This window comes from Microcaecilia unicolor, chromosome 3 (genome assembly GCF_901765095.1).
Source record: "Microcaecilia unicolor chromosome 3, aMicUni1.1, whole genome shotgun sequence".
NCBI classification, from domain to species: Eukaryota; Metazoa; Chordata; class Amphibia; order Gymnophiona; family Siphonopidae; genus Microcaecilia; species Microcaecilia unicolor.
Window position 1 is genome coordinate 123,545,386 of NC_044033.1, and position 17,537 is coordinate 123,562,922.

General features: G+C 44.6%; 1 protein-coding gene across 1 annotated transcript in view; it reads left to right on the forward strand.

The window, feature by feature from the left end:
- Positions 1-17,537, forward strand: part of MACROD2 (mono-ADP ribosylhydrolase 2) — a 2,039,061-nt gene that overhangs the window by 50,496 nt on the left and 1,971,028 nt on the right. Inside the window, exon 3 of the mRNA XM_030194677.1 lies at positions 3,392-3,499. Coding sequence (XP_030050537.1) covers positions 3,392-3,499 — 108 coding nt within the window. The remainder of the gene's footprint in view (positions 1-3,391; positions 3,500-17,537) is intronic.

A 17,537-nucleotide genomic window follows, 5' to 3' on the forward strand; every position in this document is an offset into this window, starting at 1 on the left:
CACACATATAGGGTGGTATCTTTATAACGTTGAGCAGAGCTTTTTATAAAATATTCAGGAATTATGAATGTCCCAATCTGGACATTCCAATTCCTTCCAGGACATCGTATGCAAAATGGGGATTTAACTCGGTCTTTAGGTGGACTCCGCTTGCTATTTTAAATGTTAAATCTATTGATCCTACACATGGTCTTACTCTGCTTCTTTTCTCACTACCTACCCCATTTACCAAGTTATTGTATCTGATAAAAAATGTTTTTAATAAATTGAGCATGCTGGAGGTAAGTTTATAAAGCATTTCTTTGCACTTAAACATGTTTTTCATATGGAAAATAGCTATTGTAAAATTGTGTGGCTCAATAAGTGCATACAGATACACATGTTGACATTACTCATGCATATGCACTCGGTGTAGGCATTCCTGTGGGAATATTTTGGGTGGAGCTGCGGTAGGGTTGCAGTGTATGCATGCACTTTCTAAAGTCTGTGTGTATCCATATAGCAGTGATTCCCAAACCTGTCCTGGGGGAACTCCAGCCAGTCAGGTTTTCAGGATATCCACAATGAACATGCATGAGATTGATTTGCATACTACTACCTCCTTGGTAATCAAATCTCTCTGCCTCTTTCACTCTCTATTTTTTTTAGCATTAAGATAGATATACTTTACATCTTTCAACTTTGTCTTTGATTTAGCATCACCATCTAGTGGTAGAAAGGCAGTACTGCTGACAAAATCTAAAACTGTGTTCGTGATAGTCAAGACAATTGAAGATTTCTTGTAACACCAGGGGACAATTTTCAAAGATATTTACCTGGTGAAAATGTCCTGATGCCTTCCTCAAATGAGGCTGAAAGTATGAGGTTGATTCTTAGAACCACTCATAAAGTGTGGCAGCGTAAATCATTATGGGTTATATATACTGTTGTGTTATATTAGGGCTCACTAACACTCATTAATGCATATTATTTACCAGAAGTCCTGTTTTATGCAAAACATGTTGTTAGTGTTATCATATGCACTTTAGTAAATTTTGCCCTGTATGACCAACCTTTATTCTCCCAATAGCCAGAGTTGCTAACATGCATTACAATGTTAGCCTGCGTTATTTATAACTGTAAGTTACTACTATTACTACTATTTAGCATTTCTGTAGCGCTACAAGGCGTACGCAGCGCTGCACAAACATAGAAGAAAGACAGTCCCTGCTCAAAGAGCTTACAATCTAATAGACAAAAAATAAATAAAGTAATCAAATCAATTAATGTGAACGGGAAGGAAGAGAGGAGGGTAGGTGGAGGCGAGTGGTTATAAGTGGTTACGAGTCAAAAGCAATGTTAAAGAGGTGGGCTTTCAGTCTAGATTTAAAGGTGGCCAAGGATGGGGCAAGACGTAGGGGCTCAGGTTCTATTTTATGCAGTGGGATCTAATTACTAATACATGCATTAATGGTGTTGGCATGGTAATATGGTAGTGTATGTTAGTTCTAGCTGTGAATTCAGGTGCAATTTAAAGCAGGCCAAAGCCAAAGTAACAATGATATTCAGCCGTTGCCTGTATAGCTTATGTATTCATCTTCCAATACAGAAATGACAGGAGTAACTTTATAGGGATAAGTTGTTCCTATAAACATAAGTTAGCATTTTCAGTATCAGGTTTGAATATTTATGTTTATTTTTAGCCAGGCTAAAGTTATTCTGTGTAATTTTGTGTTCAGTGGCTGGCTGATTATTGACCTGAAGCTTTCTATACCGTACATAGTTTCAGCTATTCAGGCATTCCTATGGGCACAGTTAAGTCAGGGGAGTAAGACAACATGTACATAGGTGATTTTCAACTGTACCTGCACTGTTTTGGCCCAACTTGACCAGTGGCACAAATAGCAGGCACAAAGCTTGTGAACCATTTTAACATTCATATTTTGCAGCTGCAAATTTTCAAAGGGATACAGCATATGTAAATAGATAAAGCAATATTATATTCACGTAAGGCTTTAATTAGTCCATGGAAAATAGCATGATATGCAGGCCTTCACCCACTATTTTCCCTGGCCTGGTAAATGTGAAAATGTAACGTGTCAGGTTACATGTTAGATTTTTTAAATGCATGCAACGACTTGAAATTACTTTTGCTAGCAAGTCCTTGCAAGATATATCTTTTGGAGTGGTACAAAAATGCCTATCAGGATGGGAATGCCTGTTGAGGTGGAGAGGGTACCTTGTATGTGGTGTGTGTTTGGTGGTGGTGGGGGGGGGGGGGAGGTTGAGATGCTGTTCTGCAAGTTTTATTGTATAGGTTTATTGTTTATTTATTTACTATACCGTTTCTAATTGCATTCACAAAACAGAACGGTTTACATCTTAAAATAAAATATCATTCTTAAAAACATATAAGAAATCCATTGATTTGATAGAAAAGCACAGCAAAGACTAAAACAACCATTCTAAAAGATACTAATACCAATAGACATTGGACAACCATTCATAACATACTATTTAAGCAAACATATTATTTTTACTGTGTATTTATTCTGCCTATTTGTCCCTTTTTTTATCCCAGATTATTATTGAAAGTATTTTGAAACAGATATGTTTTCAAAAGTTTACGAAACTGGACATAGGACTCTTCCAATCTAATAATTTTAGGAAGACAATTCCAATGAGAGGGAGCTAGAAAGAAAAAAGCTGAGTTCCTAGTAGATTCCCATCTAGCCTTTTGTGGTGGTGGAATTACTAATCTATTATCTGTGAGCAATCGAAGTGTTCATGTAGGTGAGTATGGCAGGGTAAGATTAGCTAAATATGATGGAATCAATAAATATAAGGCTTTATGTGTCAGCGCAAGAATTTTAAATTTTATTCTGGCTTCAACTGGAAGCCAGTGAAGCTGATATAGGAGTGGTGTAATCCTATCATATTTTGAAGCCCTACAGATAATACGAGTTGTAGTATTCTATATAATCTGTAACTGTTTTACATTTGTCTCACTGCAAGTTCTGGGCTCCAGCTAGCTCTTTGGGTCAGGTACCCACAAACATTAGTTCTGAGTTTACTGAGCTGGTCACAGGCTGGTACACAGGGGATTGAAACATGTATGCGTAGCCACTGATCATACCACCTCCTTTTGGAAACAATGAAAAAGATCCATTGGATAGACAGGGTTACCATGAAAGGTGTCCAAGGTCTTCAAAAACCTTTTCTTACATTTTAGTTCATACAGTTATCAGGTAAAAGATGCAAAGATTAATTATGTCCACGTTTGAAAGTAGAAAAAGTAGAAAGATTAAGAATACTTTTTCTAGTTATCTGTTGTAAGTACTTTTATTAATATTTGACTAGCATGATAGATGTCTTGGTACTATTTGAAGTCTGATAATTTGTTTTAATGCAGGAGAAGAGACAGAAGACATTTCATTGGAGCATAAAAGTTTGAGTCAAAAGGTTTCTCTCTATAGAGGCGACATCACTTTGCTTGAGATTGATGCCATCGTTAATGCAGGTATGGAGACTTAACGTTAGCATTTCACTTTACTATGTGATACTGCTATAGTGTTTCTACATGTACCAGTTTGAGTTGGTATGCCTCCAGATTTGCATTGTACAAGAAAAGTTCTATTTTAAGGTGCATTTCTAAAATCTGTTGTTAGAAGCAAAACAAATACAAGACTTGCCTGCAGAATATTTTTTCTGGCCATGTACTGTGTCATGCAAGAAATTCATTTTTTTTGTATGTTTATTTTCATATATACTGGGTGCTCTTATCCAGGGCACTATATGATATTAAGGTATACTGTACATGCTTTTGGTTTACATTGAGGCTCATTTTCAAAGCACTTAGCCTCCCAAAGTTCCATAGAAACCTATGGAACTTAGCCTCCCAAAGTGCTTTGAAAATATGCCTCATTGTGTTCTATTAAGAAGTCTAAACTTTGACGACAACCTTATTAGAATGAAAGTTCTTAGCAGTTGGCATGATCTAATTTCCGGGCGACTCTTCTGATAGATTTCCTCTTGAAATAACACATTTAAAATATTTAAAAAAAAATATGTGTAGTTTTATTTGTTTGTTTCCTATCTGATGTGATATTTTCCTTACAGAAAATATTGTCTCTAGAATAATTACCCTTGACCTTGTTAGATTTCCTCATCTTCAGCTTGGAATATTTCACTGAGATCGGTTATCCGGCAGTAGAATCCAATAGGGCTTAAATACAGCAAATATAGCTATTTATTTTTATTTTACATTTAATTATTTTAAGAAAACATGCTAAATGTGTGAATTAATTTTGCAGATGGGGTTTAAATGTGAAAAAAATGCACAAAACTATCTAAAATGCACAGAAATCCAAAGTTGATCTCTTGAAAGTAGTAAAGTTTTGCACATAAAATTTGGAATGGATGAGCTGCTCATATATTCAGAATTTAGTGAAACTAGCACGTAGAGGACATCTTCATGGGATGGTTTTCACAAAAAAAGGTAATTAAATCTCAGTGAGGTAATGCTACCTTTTAAAATTAGGCTCCACAGCTAAATTTCTTTTGAAATTTACTACAGAGCTTATCTACATCCATAGTAAACTTTCTTGAGAACAACGCTGCTAACCTGTGGAGATATTCCATGGTATAGTACATTCCATGGTATAGTACTTAGGCCTGTTTGGATGGGTTTTTCTGGGTAGGCCGTATTTATTTTATTTCTTCATACTTGCATCACATAATTATCCAAAAATGAGTTTTGGTTCAATGTGGCTTACATTTAACAATTGTTAGAGATTACATTGATTTCAATTACATTTACAAAGTTATATGATGCTGTGTTTTACAGTGGTTGGCAAGATAACTATTGTGTGTATGGAATACTGATTGGGTTTCTTGAGAAGGAATGTCTTAGTTCTTTTCTTAAATGGAAAGATGCATTGCAGTTAGAGGTTCTGTTGTATATTGTTGTTCCAGAATGATTAGTGTAGTATTTTACTCATAGAATTTCCTGACGAGGTCTTTCCTGAACTGGAGGTAGTTTGTGATGCTTCTTATGACTATGGGAATTGAATTCTACCATTCTGAGCCCAGGTAGCTTAATCCTGCTGTGTAGGTGGACTTGTATAGTATGTTTTTGCCATTGGGCAGGTGAAGTAGTAGGTAACCTCTGGTTTCTGGGTTTTTATTTCTTGGTGATAGTTTGATCATGTCTATCATGTAGTCTGGTGACATGCCAAACAATATTTTGAAGGTGATTGTACTAGTTTTGAAAAATAGTCTGGCCTTGATCGGGAGTAGGTGTAATATTATGAGTAGTGGGTTGCTCTATCATATTTCGACTTTTTGAATATTAATCTCACTGCTGTGTTTTGGATGGTCCACAACGATCATAGTAGGTTTTCTTTGCGGCCTATATATGCTGCATTACAGTAGTCTAATTGGGACAATATCAGTGTCTATACTATAAGACGGAATGACTGTCGAGGGAAATAGTTTCTGATTCTTCTCAGTTTCCATAGTGTTTTGAAGCTTTTTGACATGATTGCAGCAACTTGATCTTCAAGGGTTAGACGTTTGCCGAGAGTGATTCCTAGTATTTTTATTTGTGTTTCGATTGTATAAGATTGTGTTATGAGGTTTTGGTAAGTGGTGGGATTGTGCTGAATCAGGAGTTTAGTTTTGTCTCAGTTCAGTTTAACTTTGACAGTTGTGGCCCAGTTTTCCATGAGGTCGAGTCCTTTTTTGGTCTTATCCAGTATCTCTGTGATGCTGTTGTTGAAAGGTATGTAGATGGTGACATTATGTATATGAATGGGTTTAAACCCATTTTTTCCAGTTTCTTGCCAAGTGGAGCCATCAGGACATTGAATAATATTGGTGATACCGGGGAACCCTGAGGGACCCCACATTCAGGGATCCAGGAGGCTGAAATCTCATTGGACATCTTTACAAGGTAGGATCTAGTTCTTAGAAAACCGTTGAACCTGGCTGCTACTTTTCCAGTTATTCCTGTGTTGTCGAGCAGGGCCATTTGTATTGTGTGATCTACTAGGTCGAAGGCACTTGACATATCAAATTGTAGTAGTAGTATTGATTCCATATCATCAAGCTGATCAATCCATAGACTGGTGGGTTGTGTCCATCTACCAGCAGGTGGAGATAGAGAGCAAACTTTTGCCTCCCTATATGTGGTCATGTGCTGCCGGAAACTCCTCAGTATGTTCTCTATCTCAACAGGTGGTGGTCACACACAGCAGCAGCTCTGGCTAGGCCTCCAAGCCTAATTCTTAGGTTTTGTTGAGTGCCTGGGTTTGAGGGCTCTTTTGAGCAAGTGCAAACCTGGTGGTGCCAGGTCCCTCCTTTTCTCCCCCCTCCCGCTGGCTCCGTTAAAAAAAAAAAAAAAATTTTGAACGTCCTTAAAGGCGTTTATTTCGACGTTTATTTAAACGTTTATTGCAGCTACTCACTGGGACACCAGGTCGTTACAGCTCGGAGCGGCAAGCAGGTAATTTTTACCTTTTTATAACTGGCAGGGGGTTCCCCGATTCTTCTCCTCGTGGCATATGGCGTCGGAGGGCGAGGGCGCAAAGAGTCGCTCCCCGGATCGCTTGAGCGCTTCTAGAGGGGATGCGGGGGTCTTAAAGCCTGATTCGCCCTTGTTGGGTGACAGTTTCGTGACCAATGAATGTCCCGGTCCTTCCTCCGGCGTGGCGGTTTTTTCCCGCCATAAACGCCCATCCCCCGCTCCTCGCCTCCGCCATCTTGGCCGACCACGCGGCTCGGACGGCTTCTTCTTGGGCCGCCCTTGAGGTTGGAGACATTAATGCCATGAACGCCCTTAATTTGGGCGACGGCACAAAAGCGGCTAAAGTTAAGTGCCGTTCTTCCCGCGCGGCTCCTTCGCGGAGTGTCGCGCCGGACGCCATTTTGGATGCGCAGCATGTCTCTCCCCCTCTCTTGCGAGCGCCGGTTGAGGGTGCGTCTAGGGCTGTAGCCCAGGCTGCGGAAGTGCACAGTCTGGGGGGTTTCTCCCCCGAGTTTGTTTTGCTGCTGCATCAGGCCTTCCTTATGCAAAACGTTGCCCCTGCTCCCTCGTCTGGTAAAGAGGTTGAGGTTCCCAGAGGTAAACGCCCTCGGGTTGATTCCCAGGCCTTGGAGGACTTTGTCTCCTCCGATGTAGATGAGGGCAGCGTATCTGAGTTCTCCCAACGGTCCTTTGCGGATTCCTTGGAGGAGACGGATCCCCGCTCGGATGGAGCGGATGACCCCTCTGCAGCGCGGCTTTTTAGCTCAGAGGATTTGCCCAACCTGTTGATACAGGCCATGGACACTTTGAAGATTTCCTCTCCGGAGGACGTCTCTCCCTCAGCCCCTGTTGGCTCTGCCATTATGCTGGGGACAAAGCGCCCGCCTAGAACCTTCCACGTGCATGATGCCATGCACACCTTAATTTCGGCTCAATGGGATGTCCCTGAAGCGAGCCTTAAAGTGGCTAGGGCTATGTCCCGCCTCTATCCTTTGACTGAAAGTGAACGTGAGGCCTATCTGTGGCCTACCGTGGATTCTTTAATCACTGCGGTGACTAAGAAAACGGCGTTGCCGGTGGAAGGTGGCACGGCCCTAAAGGACGCCCAAGACAGAAGATTGGAGGCGGCCTTAAGGTCGTCCTTTGAGGCGGCTGCTTTAAGTTTGCAGGCCTCAGTTTGCGGCTCCTATGTGGCCAGGGCGTGCCTGACTATGGTGCAGCGGGCTTCCCCCTCGGCTCATTCCTTGAGGGCTGATTGGCCGGCCCTGGAATCGGGCTTAGCCTATTTGGCAGACTTGCTGTATGATGTCTTGAGGGCCTCAGCTAAAGGCATGGCTCAGACAATCTCTGCGCGGCGGTGGCTTTGGCTGAAACATTGGTCTGCTGACCACGCCTCTAAATCCCGCCTGGCTAGATTGCCTTTTAAAGGCAAGCTGCTCTTTGGGGTCGAGCTGGACAAAATCGTGACCGATCTTGGCACGTCTAAGGGCAAGAAGTTACCAGAGGTCAGGGCTTGGGCTAGTACTCGTCCCGGTACCTCCAGAGGACGGTTTCAGGAAGCCCGTCGGTACCGCCCGGGCAGGTCGGGTTCCTCTGCCCTCTCTTCCTTTAAGAGGAATTTCTCCCCCAAGCAGCATTCCTTTCGCAGAGACCGCTGTCCCGGAGGTGCTCCCTCTGGTCCTCCCCCAGGGTCTCGTACCCAATGACGGGGCCTTGGTCCACGCCCCAGTGCAGATTGGAGGACGGCTGTCCTCGTTTCTGGGCGAGTGGACCACAATAACTTCAGACGCTTGGGTGCTGGAAGTCATCAGAGACGGCTACAAGCTAGAGTTCTGCCGACCCTTAAGAGACGGGTTTGTACTCTCTCCCTGCAAGTCTCCGGTCAAAGCTGTGGCAGTGCAGCAGACTTTGGACAATCTGATCCGCCTGGGTGCGGTCGTTCCGGTGCCAGAAAGTCAGCTTGGCAAGGGGCGTTACTCCATTTACTTTGTGGTACCAAAGAAAGGAGGTTCTGTCCGGCCTATCCTCGACCTCAAAGGGGTCAATCGGGCCTTGAAAGTGCGGCACTTTCGCATGGAGACTCTCCGCTCTGTTATAGCGGCAGTGAAGGCAGGGGAGTACCTGGCATCCTTGGACATCAAGGAAGCGTACTTGCATATTCCCATCTGGCCTCCTCATCAACGCTTTCTGCGTTTTGCAGTCCTGGGCCGACACTTCCAGTTCAGAGCCCTCCCGTTCGGGTTGGCTACTGCTCCGCGGACCTTTTCCAAAGTAATGGTGGTCATCGCGGCCTTCCTGTGAAAGGAAGGAGTACAAGTCCATCCTTATCTGGACGACTGGTTGATCCGAGCCCCCTCTTATGCAGAGTGCGGCAAAGCTGTGGACCGGGTAGTTGCTCTTTTGAGCTCCCTGGGATGGATCATCAACTGGGAGAAAAGCCAGCTGCGCCCGACTCAGTCCCTGGAGTATCTGGGAGTTCGATTCGACACCCAAGTGGGCAGAGTGTTCCTGCCAGACAATCGGATTGTCAAGCTTCAGGCTCAGGTGGACCAGTTCCTAGTAGCCTCTCCTCTTCGGGCTTGGGACTATGTGCAGCTGTTGGGCTCTATGACGGCCACGATGGAAGTAGTGCCCTGGGCCAGGGCTCATATGAGACCACTACAACAATCTCTGCTGCAGCGCTGGACTCCGATGTCGGAGGATTATGCTGTGCGCCTTCCCTTGGACCCAGCAGTGCGCAAGGCGCTGAGCTGGTGGATGCAGACAGACAAGTTGTCTGCGGGAATGCCTCTGGTGACCCCGGAGTGGATTGTCGTCACGACGGACGCCTCTTTGTCGGGCTGGGGAGCCCACTGCTTGGGAAGGACAGCGCAGGGGCTCTGGTCTCCTGCAGAGGCAAAGTGGTCTATCAACCTCCTGGAACTCAGAGCCATTCGGTTGGCGCTTTTGGAGTTCATCCCGGTACTGGTGTTGAAGCCGGTACGGGTCCTGTCGGACAATGCCACGGCTGTGGCCTATGTCAACCGCCAGGGAGGTACCAAGAGCGCCCCTCTAGCCAAGGAGGCTATGAATCTATGCCAGTGGGCAGAAGCGAACCTGGAGCAGCTGTCAGCGGCCCACATTGCCGGAGTCATGAATGTCAAGGCGGACTTTCTCAGTCGCCATACCTTGGAGCCCGGAGAGTGGCAGCTATCTGCTCAGGCGTTCTTGGACATCACGAAGCGCTGGGGCCAGCCGAGCCTAGATCTGATGGCGTCATCGGCCAATTGCCAAGTGCCGCGCTTTTTCAGCAGAGGACGGGACCCTCGATCCCTGGGAGTAGATGCTCTTCTCCAACAGTGGCCGACTCAAGAGATTCTCTGTGTGTTCCCGCCCTGGCCCATGTTGGGCAGGGTGCTAGACCGGGTGGCAAAGCATCCCGGCAGGGTAATCCTGGTGGGTCCAGATTGGCCCAGACGTCCCTGGTATGCGGACTTGATCAGGCTCTCAGTCGACGATCCTCTGCGGCTGCCAGTGGAGCAGGGCCTGTTACATCAGGGTCCCGTGGTGATGGAGGATCCCTCCCCCTTTGGTCTTACGGCCTGGCTATTGAGCGGCAGCGTCTGAGAAAGAAGGGCTTCTCAGACAAGGTCATCGCCACTATGCTGAGAGCGAGGAAGCGCTCTACTTCTACTGCTTACGCCAGGGTTTGGTGTATATTTGCAGCGTGGTGTGAAGCAGGCTCACTTTCTCCCTTCACTGCTCCAATTTCTTCAGTGTTGGCGTTCCTGCAAGAAGGTCTGGAGAAAGGCCTGTCGCTCAGTTCCCTTAAAGTCCAGGTAGCGGCTCTGGCTTGCTTCAGGGGCCGCCTGAAGGGTGCTTCCCTGGCTTCGCAGCCAGATGTGGTGCGCTTTCTCAAGGGAGTTAATCACCTGCGCCCTCCTCTGCACTCAGTGGTGCCTGCGTGGAATCTCAACCTGGTGCTAAGAGCATTGCAGAAGCCGCCTTTTGAACCCTTGTCGAGGGCATCTCTGAAAGACCTGACGTTGAAAGCAGTCTTTTTGGTGGCTATCACTTCAGCCAGAAGAGTTTCCGAGCTCCAGGCGCTCTCATGTCGAGAGCCCTTTCTGCAGTTCACTGAGGCAGGAGTGACTATTCGCACAGTGCCTTCCTTCCTGCCCAAGATTGTTTCTCGCTTCCATGTGAATCAGCAGCTCTGTCTCCCTTCCTTTCGTAGGGAGGACTACCCAGAGGAGTACTCTGCTCTTAAATATCTGGATGTGAGACGAGTCATCATCAGATACTTGGAAGTGACCAATGATTTCCGGAAATCGGATCATCTGTTTGTCCTGTTTGCAGGTCCTCGTAAGGGTCTGCAGGCTGCTAAGCCTACAGTGGCAAGATGGGTCAAGGAAGCCATTGCAGCGGCTTATGTGGCCGCGGGGAAGGTGCCGCCTATCCAGCTGAAGGCTCACTCCACTAGAGCTCAGGCGGCCTCGATGGCAGAGGCCGGGTCCGTCTCCTTGGAAGAGATATGCAAGGCGGCAACTTGGGCTTCGGCTCATACATTCTCCAAGCATTACCGCTTGACTGTGGCTGCACGGGCGGAGGCCCGGTTTGGAGCTTCAGTGTTGAGGTCAGGGATGTCAATGTCCCGCCCTGGGTGAGTACTGCTTCGGTACATCCCACCAGTCTATGGATTGATCAGCTTGATGATATGGAAGGTAAAATTATGTATCATACCTGATAATTTTCTTTCCATTAATCATAGCTGATCAATCCATAGCCCCTCCCAGATATCTGTACTGTTTTTATTCTGGTTGCATTTCAGGTTCAAGTTTAGTCTTCAGTTACTTCAGAAAGACTTCGTGTTCAAGTTTTTTCACTTGGATTCTTCAAGAGTTGAGACGAGTTTGTGTTACAGTGAGCTGCTGCATTCCTCTCCCCTCCGTTTTACGGGGCTGGATTGAGATTTAAATTCTGCCGGCACTCCCTCCCGCTTCGTGCGGCTGTAGGGCAGCTTTGTACCCCTCCCGCTTCGGCGGTGTTAGGGTCAGTCAGCTCCTCCCGCGGTTGCGGTTGCAGGATAAGCCAGATCCCCCCGCATCGGCGGGTGTGGTGTCCCTCCCCCGCTCCGCGGGGATGAGCTGGACGGATTCCCCTCCCCCACTTGTGTGGGGATGAGCTGGGTTAATTCCCCTCCCCCGTTTCGGCGGTGGTGAGCTGGGCAGAGTGTCCCTTCGTGGGTGTAATTCTCTAAGTGCTGAGTCCTGCGGATGGAGCTTTGATATCGACATACTGAGGAGTTTCCGGCAGCACATGACCACATATAGGGAGGCAAAAGTTTGCTCTCTATCTCCACCTGCTGGTAGATGGACACAACCCACCAGTCTATGGATTGATCAGCTATGATTAATGGAAAGAAAATTATCAGGTATGATACATAATTTTACCTTGGCCTTGCCTTATTATTATTCTGAATTTTGTGATAAGGGTGGTTATGACTGTTTCAGTTCTATAGCTTGGTCTGAATCCTGATTGAGAGCTGTGGACTGAGTAGTGCATTAGGTATTCCATTAATTGTTGTGATACTAGTCCCTCCACTGTTTTGGTCTGCAGTAGCATTGATGCCACTGGTCTGTAAGTGAGTTCACTGATCTTTCTGGTGCCATTTATAGGGATTGGAGAGAGTATGATGTTGCCCTTGTCAGAGGGGAAATGGCCTTTCAAGGACATGTATTCTATGTGTTCAGTTAAGCGTTTGATAAACCAATCTGGTGGGTTTTCCATCATGTAGTTTGGGCAGCTGACTAGTAGGCAATTGGTGTGTGCATATTTTGTCAGTAGTGCTTTAACTGAGCTGATTGTTGGTATCTTAAAGGAGGACCAGATTCTGTCTGCCTTGATGTGGTCCTTGTTGATTTCACATTTATGTAGGAAATCTATGAGTGTTTGTGTTGCAGCTAGGTTTGATCTTATTTTTATTATTTTTTCCTCGAAATATTGTGCGATCTCCTCTGCTGTTGGTGGTTTTCATTTGACATTAGCAGAGCTTGTGTGTTCAGTACGTTTTTCATTAGTGCATATATTTTTTTTAGTGTTTATCTCTTCTGGGCACATGTATGTGCTGTAGTTCGCTTTGACTCTTTTTATGATGTGTTTGTACTTTCTTATGGCTTTTCTCCATGTGGTTTTATTCATGTCTGATTTTATTTATTTTTGGACCATTTTCTTTCAGGTTCCTGCAGTTTTTTTCATCTCTAATATTTCCTCGTTGAACCGGGGGCGCAGTTGTTGTTTCCTCTTTGTTTTTATTTTGAGTGGTGCTATTTCATGTGGAGGGGCATTTTCGATATGACGTCTAAGTCTGACTTTGGACATTTTGCAAACAAAATGTCCAAAATCCGAATAGAAAAAAAAAGTCATTTTCAAAAAAAGAAAAATGTCTATCTTTTTGTTTTCGAAAATATTGTTTCTAACAAGGCTTTTTGCTTTGGACGTTTTGTTTTGTGGTCCATTTTCTAACTCCCCCCCCCCCCTCAAAAAAAAACCTTCCAAGTGAAAAACGTAGAAAATCAAGCCATTGGGATGTAGGAGGGACCAACATTTTAGTAGACTGATCCCCTGGGGCACCCTAGGGAACACTACAGTGGGCTTTAAAAACATGCTCCAAGGTACACATCTCACCATTGATCTCTTTTGTCTGCTGAGCCCCCCAAAACCCACTGCCCACAACTGTACAGCACTACAATAGTCATTATGGGTGAAGGGGGCACCTATATGTGAATACAGTGGGTTTCTGGTGAGTTTTGGAGGGCTCACAGTTTCCACCACAAATGTGACAGGGAGATAGGACCTAAGTCCCCCACTACAGTACTCCAGGACTTGCATTCTGCTCTAATAGATCTGGCTCTAACATCTGAGGCTGGTAAGTCATATTTTTATTCACATTTTTGGGGGTGGGTGGGAGAGGGTCAGTGCCCACCTAGGGGTATTGGGGGGGGGGGGGTCACCCCTGGTTCCCTCCAGTGGTCATCCGGTTATTTAGGGCATCCTTCTGTGTCTTATTCATTATATAAACAGGTCTAGTTCAAAAGTTTTAGTTTTAGTCCTGGACAGTTTTGTATCATTATGGCGGAAAAATGTCTAAGTTTTAGGAACGCCCAAATCCCGCCCTTAACATGCCCCCTTGTGCTTTGAACGCACTTCTGATGGACTTAATAGAAAAATGTCTAAAATAGGACTGGGTACATATGTATCAATGTTGATGTTGGTGTTCTTAACAGTCTGTAAATGCCTGTACGGTCTATCTTTTTTTGATGTTGTGGCCATTGCAGTTGTTGTTTGTGCTTATCTTTTTTTGTATTGGTTAAGCTGTTGATCTTTGCTTTGTTTTGGTTTTTATAATTTGGTCTTTCCAATTGGTGGAGGGGGCGTGTCTTCTTGCTGAGATAAGTATAGGGATTCTGTTCAATTCGTTGATCGAGGCGGCTTGTAACCCTTTTATAGTATTATCATGTAGTAGAAGGACCATGATCTAATATTGGCCATAATAGGACATGTTGTGGGACTTGCGGTAGGTAGTGTGGTGGTAATTAGGAGCTAATTGTCGGAACCACCTGTGGTCTACCCAAGTCACTTAGTAAGCTGGATTTTATTCCACAGTTTCTCCTTAATGCACAATGGTATAAATTGTGTATTATAAAGACTAAGACAGAACAGGCATCAAAAAACTTGTTATATCTCTCTGTATATATCCTATGTTATGAACTTCTATGTGCTATTATTGGAGGAAAAAGCCTCAACAGACTTCTGAAACTTAGCTCTAAGGCTATCAATTCTTAGGAGTTCTGTCTGTCATCACAGGCTTAAAAAAAACATGACAGACAGAACTTCTAAGAATTGATAGCCTTAGAGCTAAGTTTCAGGAGTCTGTTGAGGCTTTTTCCTCTGATAATAACACATAGAAGTTCATAACATAGGATATATAGAGAGATATACTAAGTAACCGATCCTATGCTATGCTATATTTAAGTGAGTAGGTATCAAAAAACTTGTGACAGGAATCTGATTTATCGTGACTAGGGGCTCCACAGTCAGTCTAAGCTGGACACAGAGGCCATGAAAAAAAAGAGTGTTTGCCTCCCTATTATTAGGTAGGTCTTCTCTTTCAAACTGCCATTCTTCCATAGCTGTGCAGCTGTAAAGGGAGAGTTTAGAGCAGGCGATAGGCCACAGTGTAGCTCTCTTTGTTCATAGATTTGACAATTTCCTTAGCTTGCTGTTTGAAAGAAGGTTACAAATGCAGACAGTTCTCTTTTTCAAGTTGTTGGTTTGGAATTACTACAAGCAATGGAGAGGGGAGGAGGTGGCGAGCTGAACAGGATAGGTATTTGTAAGACAAAGGAGAGTAATTGACCTTAAGCACTCCTTGGAACGCAGCTATGAGAAATGCTACCACAGTATTGTTTTAAATCTTCACAAAACATATGCCTTGCTGTTATTAGGTAGGGTTCCTCTTTCAAAGTGCCGTTCTTCCATAGTCAGTCATGCAGCTGTGAAGGGAGAGTTTAGAGTGGGCGACAGACCACAGTGTAGCTCTCATTTTCGTAGATCTGTCAGTTTCCTTTGTTTTCTGTTTTAAGGAAGGTTACAAAGGCAGACAATTCTCTTTTTCAAGTTGCTGGCTTGGAATTAGTGCTGTCAGTGGAGAGGAGGGAGATAAGCTGAGTAGGACAGGTATTTGTGAGACAAAGGAGAGTAATTGACTTTAAGCACTTTTTGGAATGCAGCTAGGAGAAAAGCTACCACAATGCTTGTGTCAGGTTCTCAGGTTCAGAGCCCGCGGGGCCGGGCTCTGGAGCAAACATGAGCCCTTGGGCTGCTGCCGAGGAGCGACAGCAGCAGGCAAAACCCACCAACCAACACTGGGCAAGCACACCGGCAGGGACTGCAGGCACTGCCCAGCGAACCGGAACACATGGACTGGAATCCCCCGGACTGGAGGACACAGGACTGGAACCCCCCGGACTGGAACACTGGACTGGAGCGCACCAGATTGGAACACACACCGGACCGGAGCACACTGGACTGGTCCGCACAGCTTCACCTGCGCTTAGCTACTAAGCCCCCCAGGAGTTGAGCTCCTGGGTTCGAGTAGCCAGCAGGACTTACTGGATACCGGATGACACAGGGACCAGGACTGGAAACAGAAGTGCTCCTAAACCTAAACTGATCTACGTGCTCCCAAGCCCTAAACCAGCAGGAGTGTTCCTAACAGTAAACTGACAAAAGGACTTCCTAAGCCCTATACTAAACAGGAGCTCCTAAGCCCTGCTCAAGAAAGGGACTTCCTAAGCCCTAAACTAACAGAGCAGGGAACTAAACACAAAGCTAACACAGGTGCTACTAAGCACCAAGCTACAAGCAGAGCTCTACACTAACAAGCTAAATACAAAACTAACAAGGAGCTTCCTAAGCACTACTCTGGCAAGCAACCAGAAGAGCTCCTAGCATTTAAAGGGAAGACAGGGGAGCACAAGGAAAAAGCAGGGAAGCTAACACATAAGCCAAAAGTGCTTCTAAAGCACCAAACACCAACAGCAAAGACTGCAATGCTCCCAATAACACAAACACCAGAAGTACTTCTAACAGCAAACTCTGCAGTGTTCCTAACAACACCAAACCCTGAAGTACTTCTATCAGCAACAGAGCTTCCAAAGCCCTACACACAGCAATGCTTCAAAACCAAGAGGGAAAAGCAGGAAAGCTAAACACACAGTCACCAGTGCACACTGCACTAACACTAACCTGGCCCTTAGCAAAAGCAAGCAGGGAAACTAGACACAAAGTCAGAAGTGCACACTGCACCACCCTACCTAAAGCAAACACCACTGTTGCCAAGGCCCTGAAGGAAACAACACCACTTCCATATCAAGGCCCTCCCTGATGATGTCACACTCCCTAGACCTAGGCAAAAGCACACTGACCCAGAGAGGCCCAACCCACACCAATGCAAAACCGTGAAGCACTTGAAGCCAGTACACCCAAAGACAGGTAGAGCTAACTCAGTCCACTCACACAGCTGTGGTAAAATGAAACAATTAACCCCATGCTGCTGGAAGCTGCCAGCACAGAGAGACAGAGCCAGCTCAGACAGGACAGACAAAAGAAACAGAAGCCAGCCAAGAAGCTGACCCCCAGGAAAGAGGTAAGTTTGAGAGGGGTTCTGACCCCAATCATAACAGCTTGTTTTAAATCTCTACAAAACTTAAAATCTTGAAATCTACATTTAGATATCTTTATAGTCATCTCAGAGTGTTCTTCAATTTATTGTTGCTCTTTTTCTAAATGTTCATAAACAGTCTTATTTAAGTCAGAAACATTGCTTTTCCTGAGACATTTACATCTTCTTCCCCAGGTTACTGGGGTGTATAAAGATCTTTGATTTATTAGGCCAGAGCAGATCTTTGTATTAAAGTAGGTAAGGTTACAGAACCTTCTAGCTATTCAGTACAACAAAAAACCAGTTTGTTTTTGGCAGCAATTAACAGGGGCGTGTTAATTTCGCAGACAGCTCTTGATGAGGTTCCGAGTCCCTTCGATGTGGGGAAAGTTGAGATTCTGTGATAGATATGTAGTCATTCAGTAGAACTGCTTATTCTGGTTATAAAAGTACAAAATATATCTTGAAACAAGGTAAAATAGTTTTAAAGTCCATCATATGGTATCTAGCAGGCACTTCTGTTCACTAGAGACATCGATTTAAAGACTATATTTCACTTCTGTGAGATTATTTGGAAGTTTAATTGAGGGGGTGCTTCAGCAGGATATCAGAAATTTAGAGATAATATTTATTTATTGCATTTGTATCCCACATTTTCCCACCTTTTTGCGGGTTCAGTGTGGCTTACAATACGTTATGAAAGATGGAAATACAGTTTGTTACAACTCGGTTATGGATTACATTGTGAGGAGTTATGCGAGACAAAGTCAAGTATCATTAAGGAATATAACAATGTAAAAGAGCATTGAAACATTGGAAAGGAAGCAA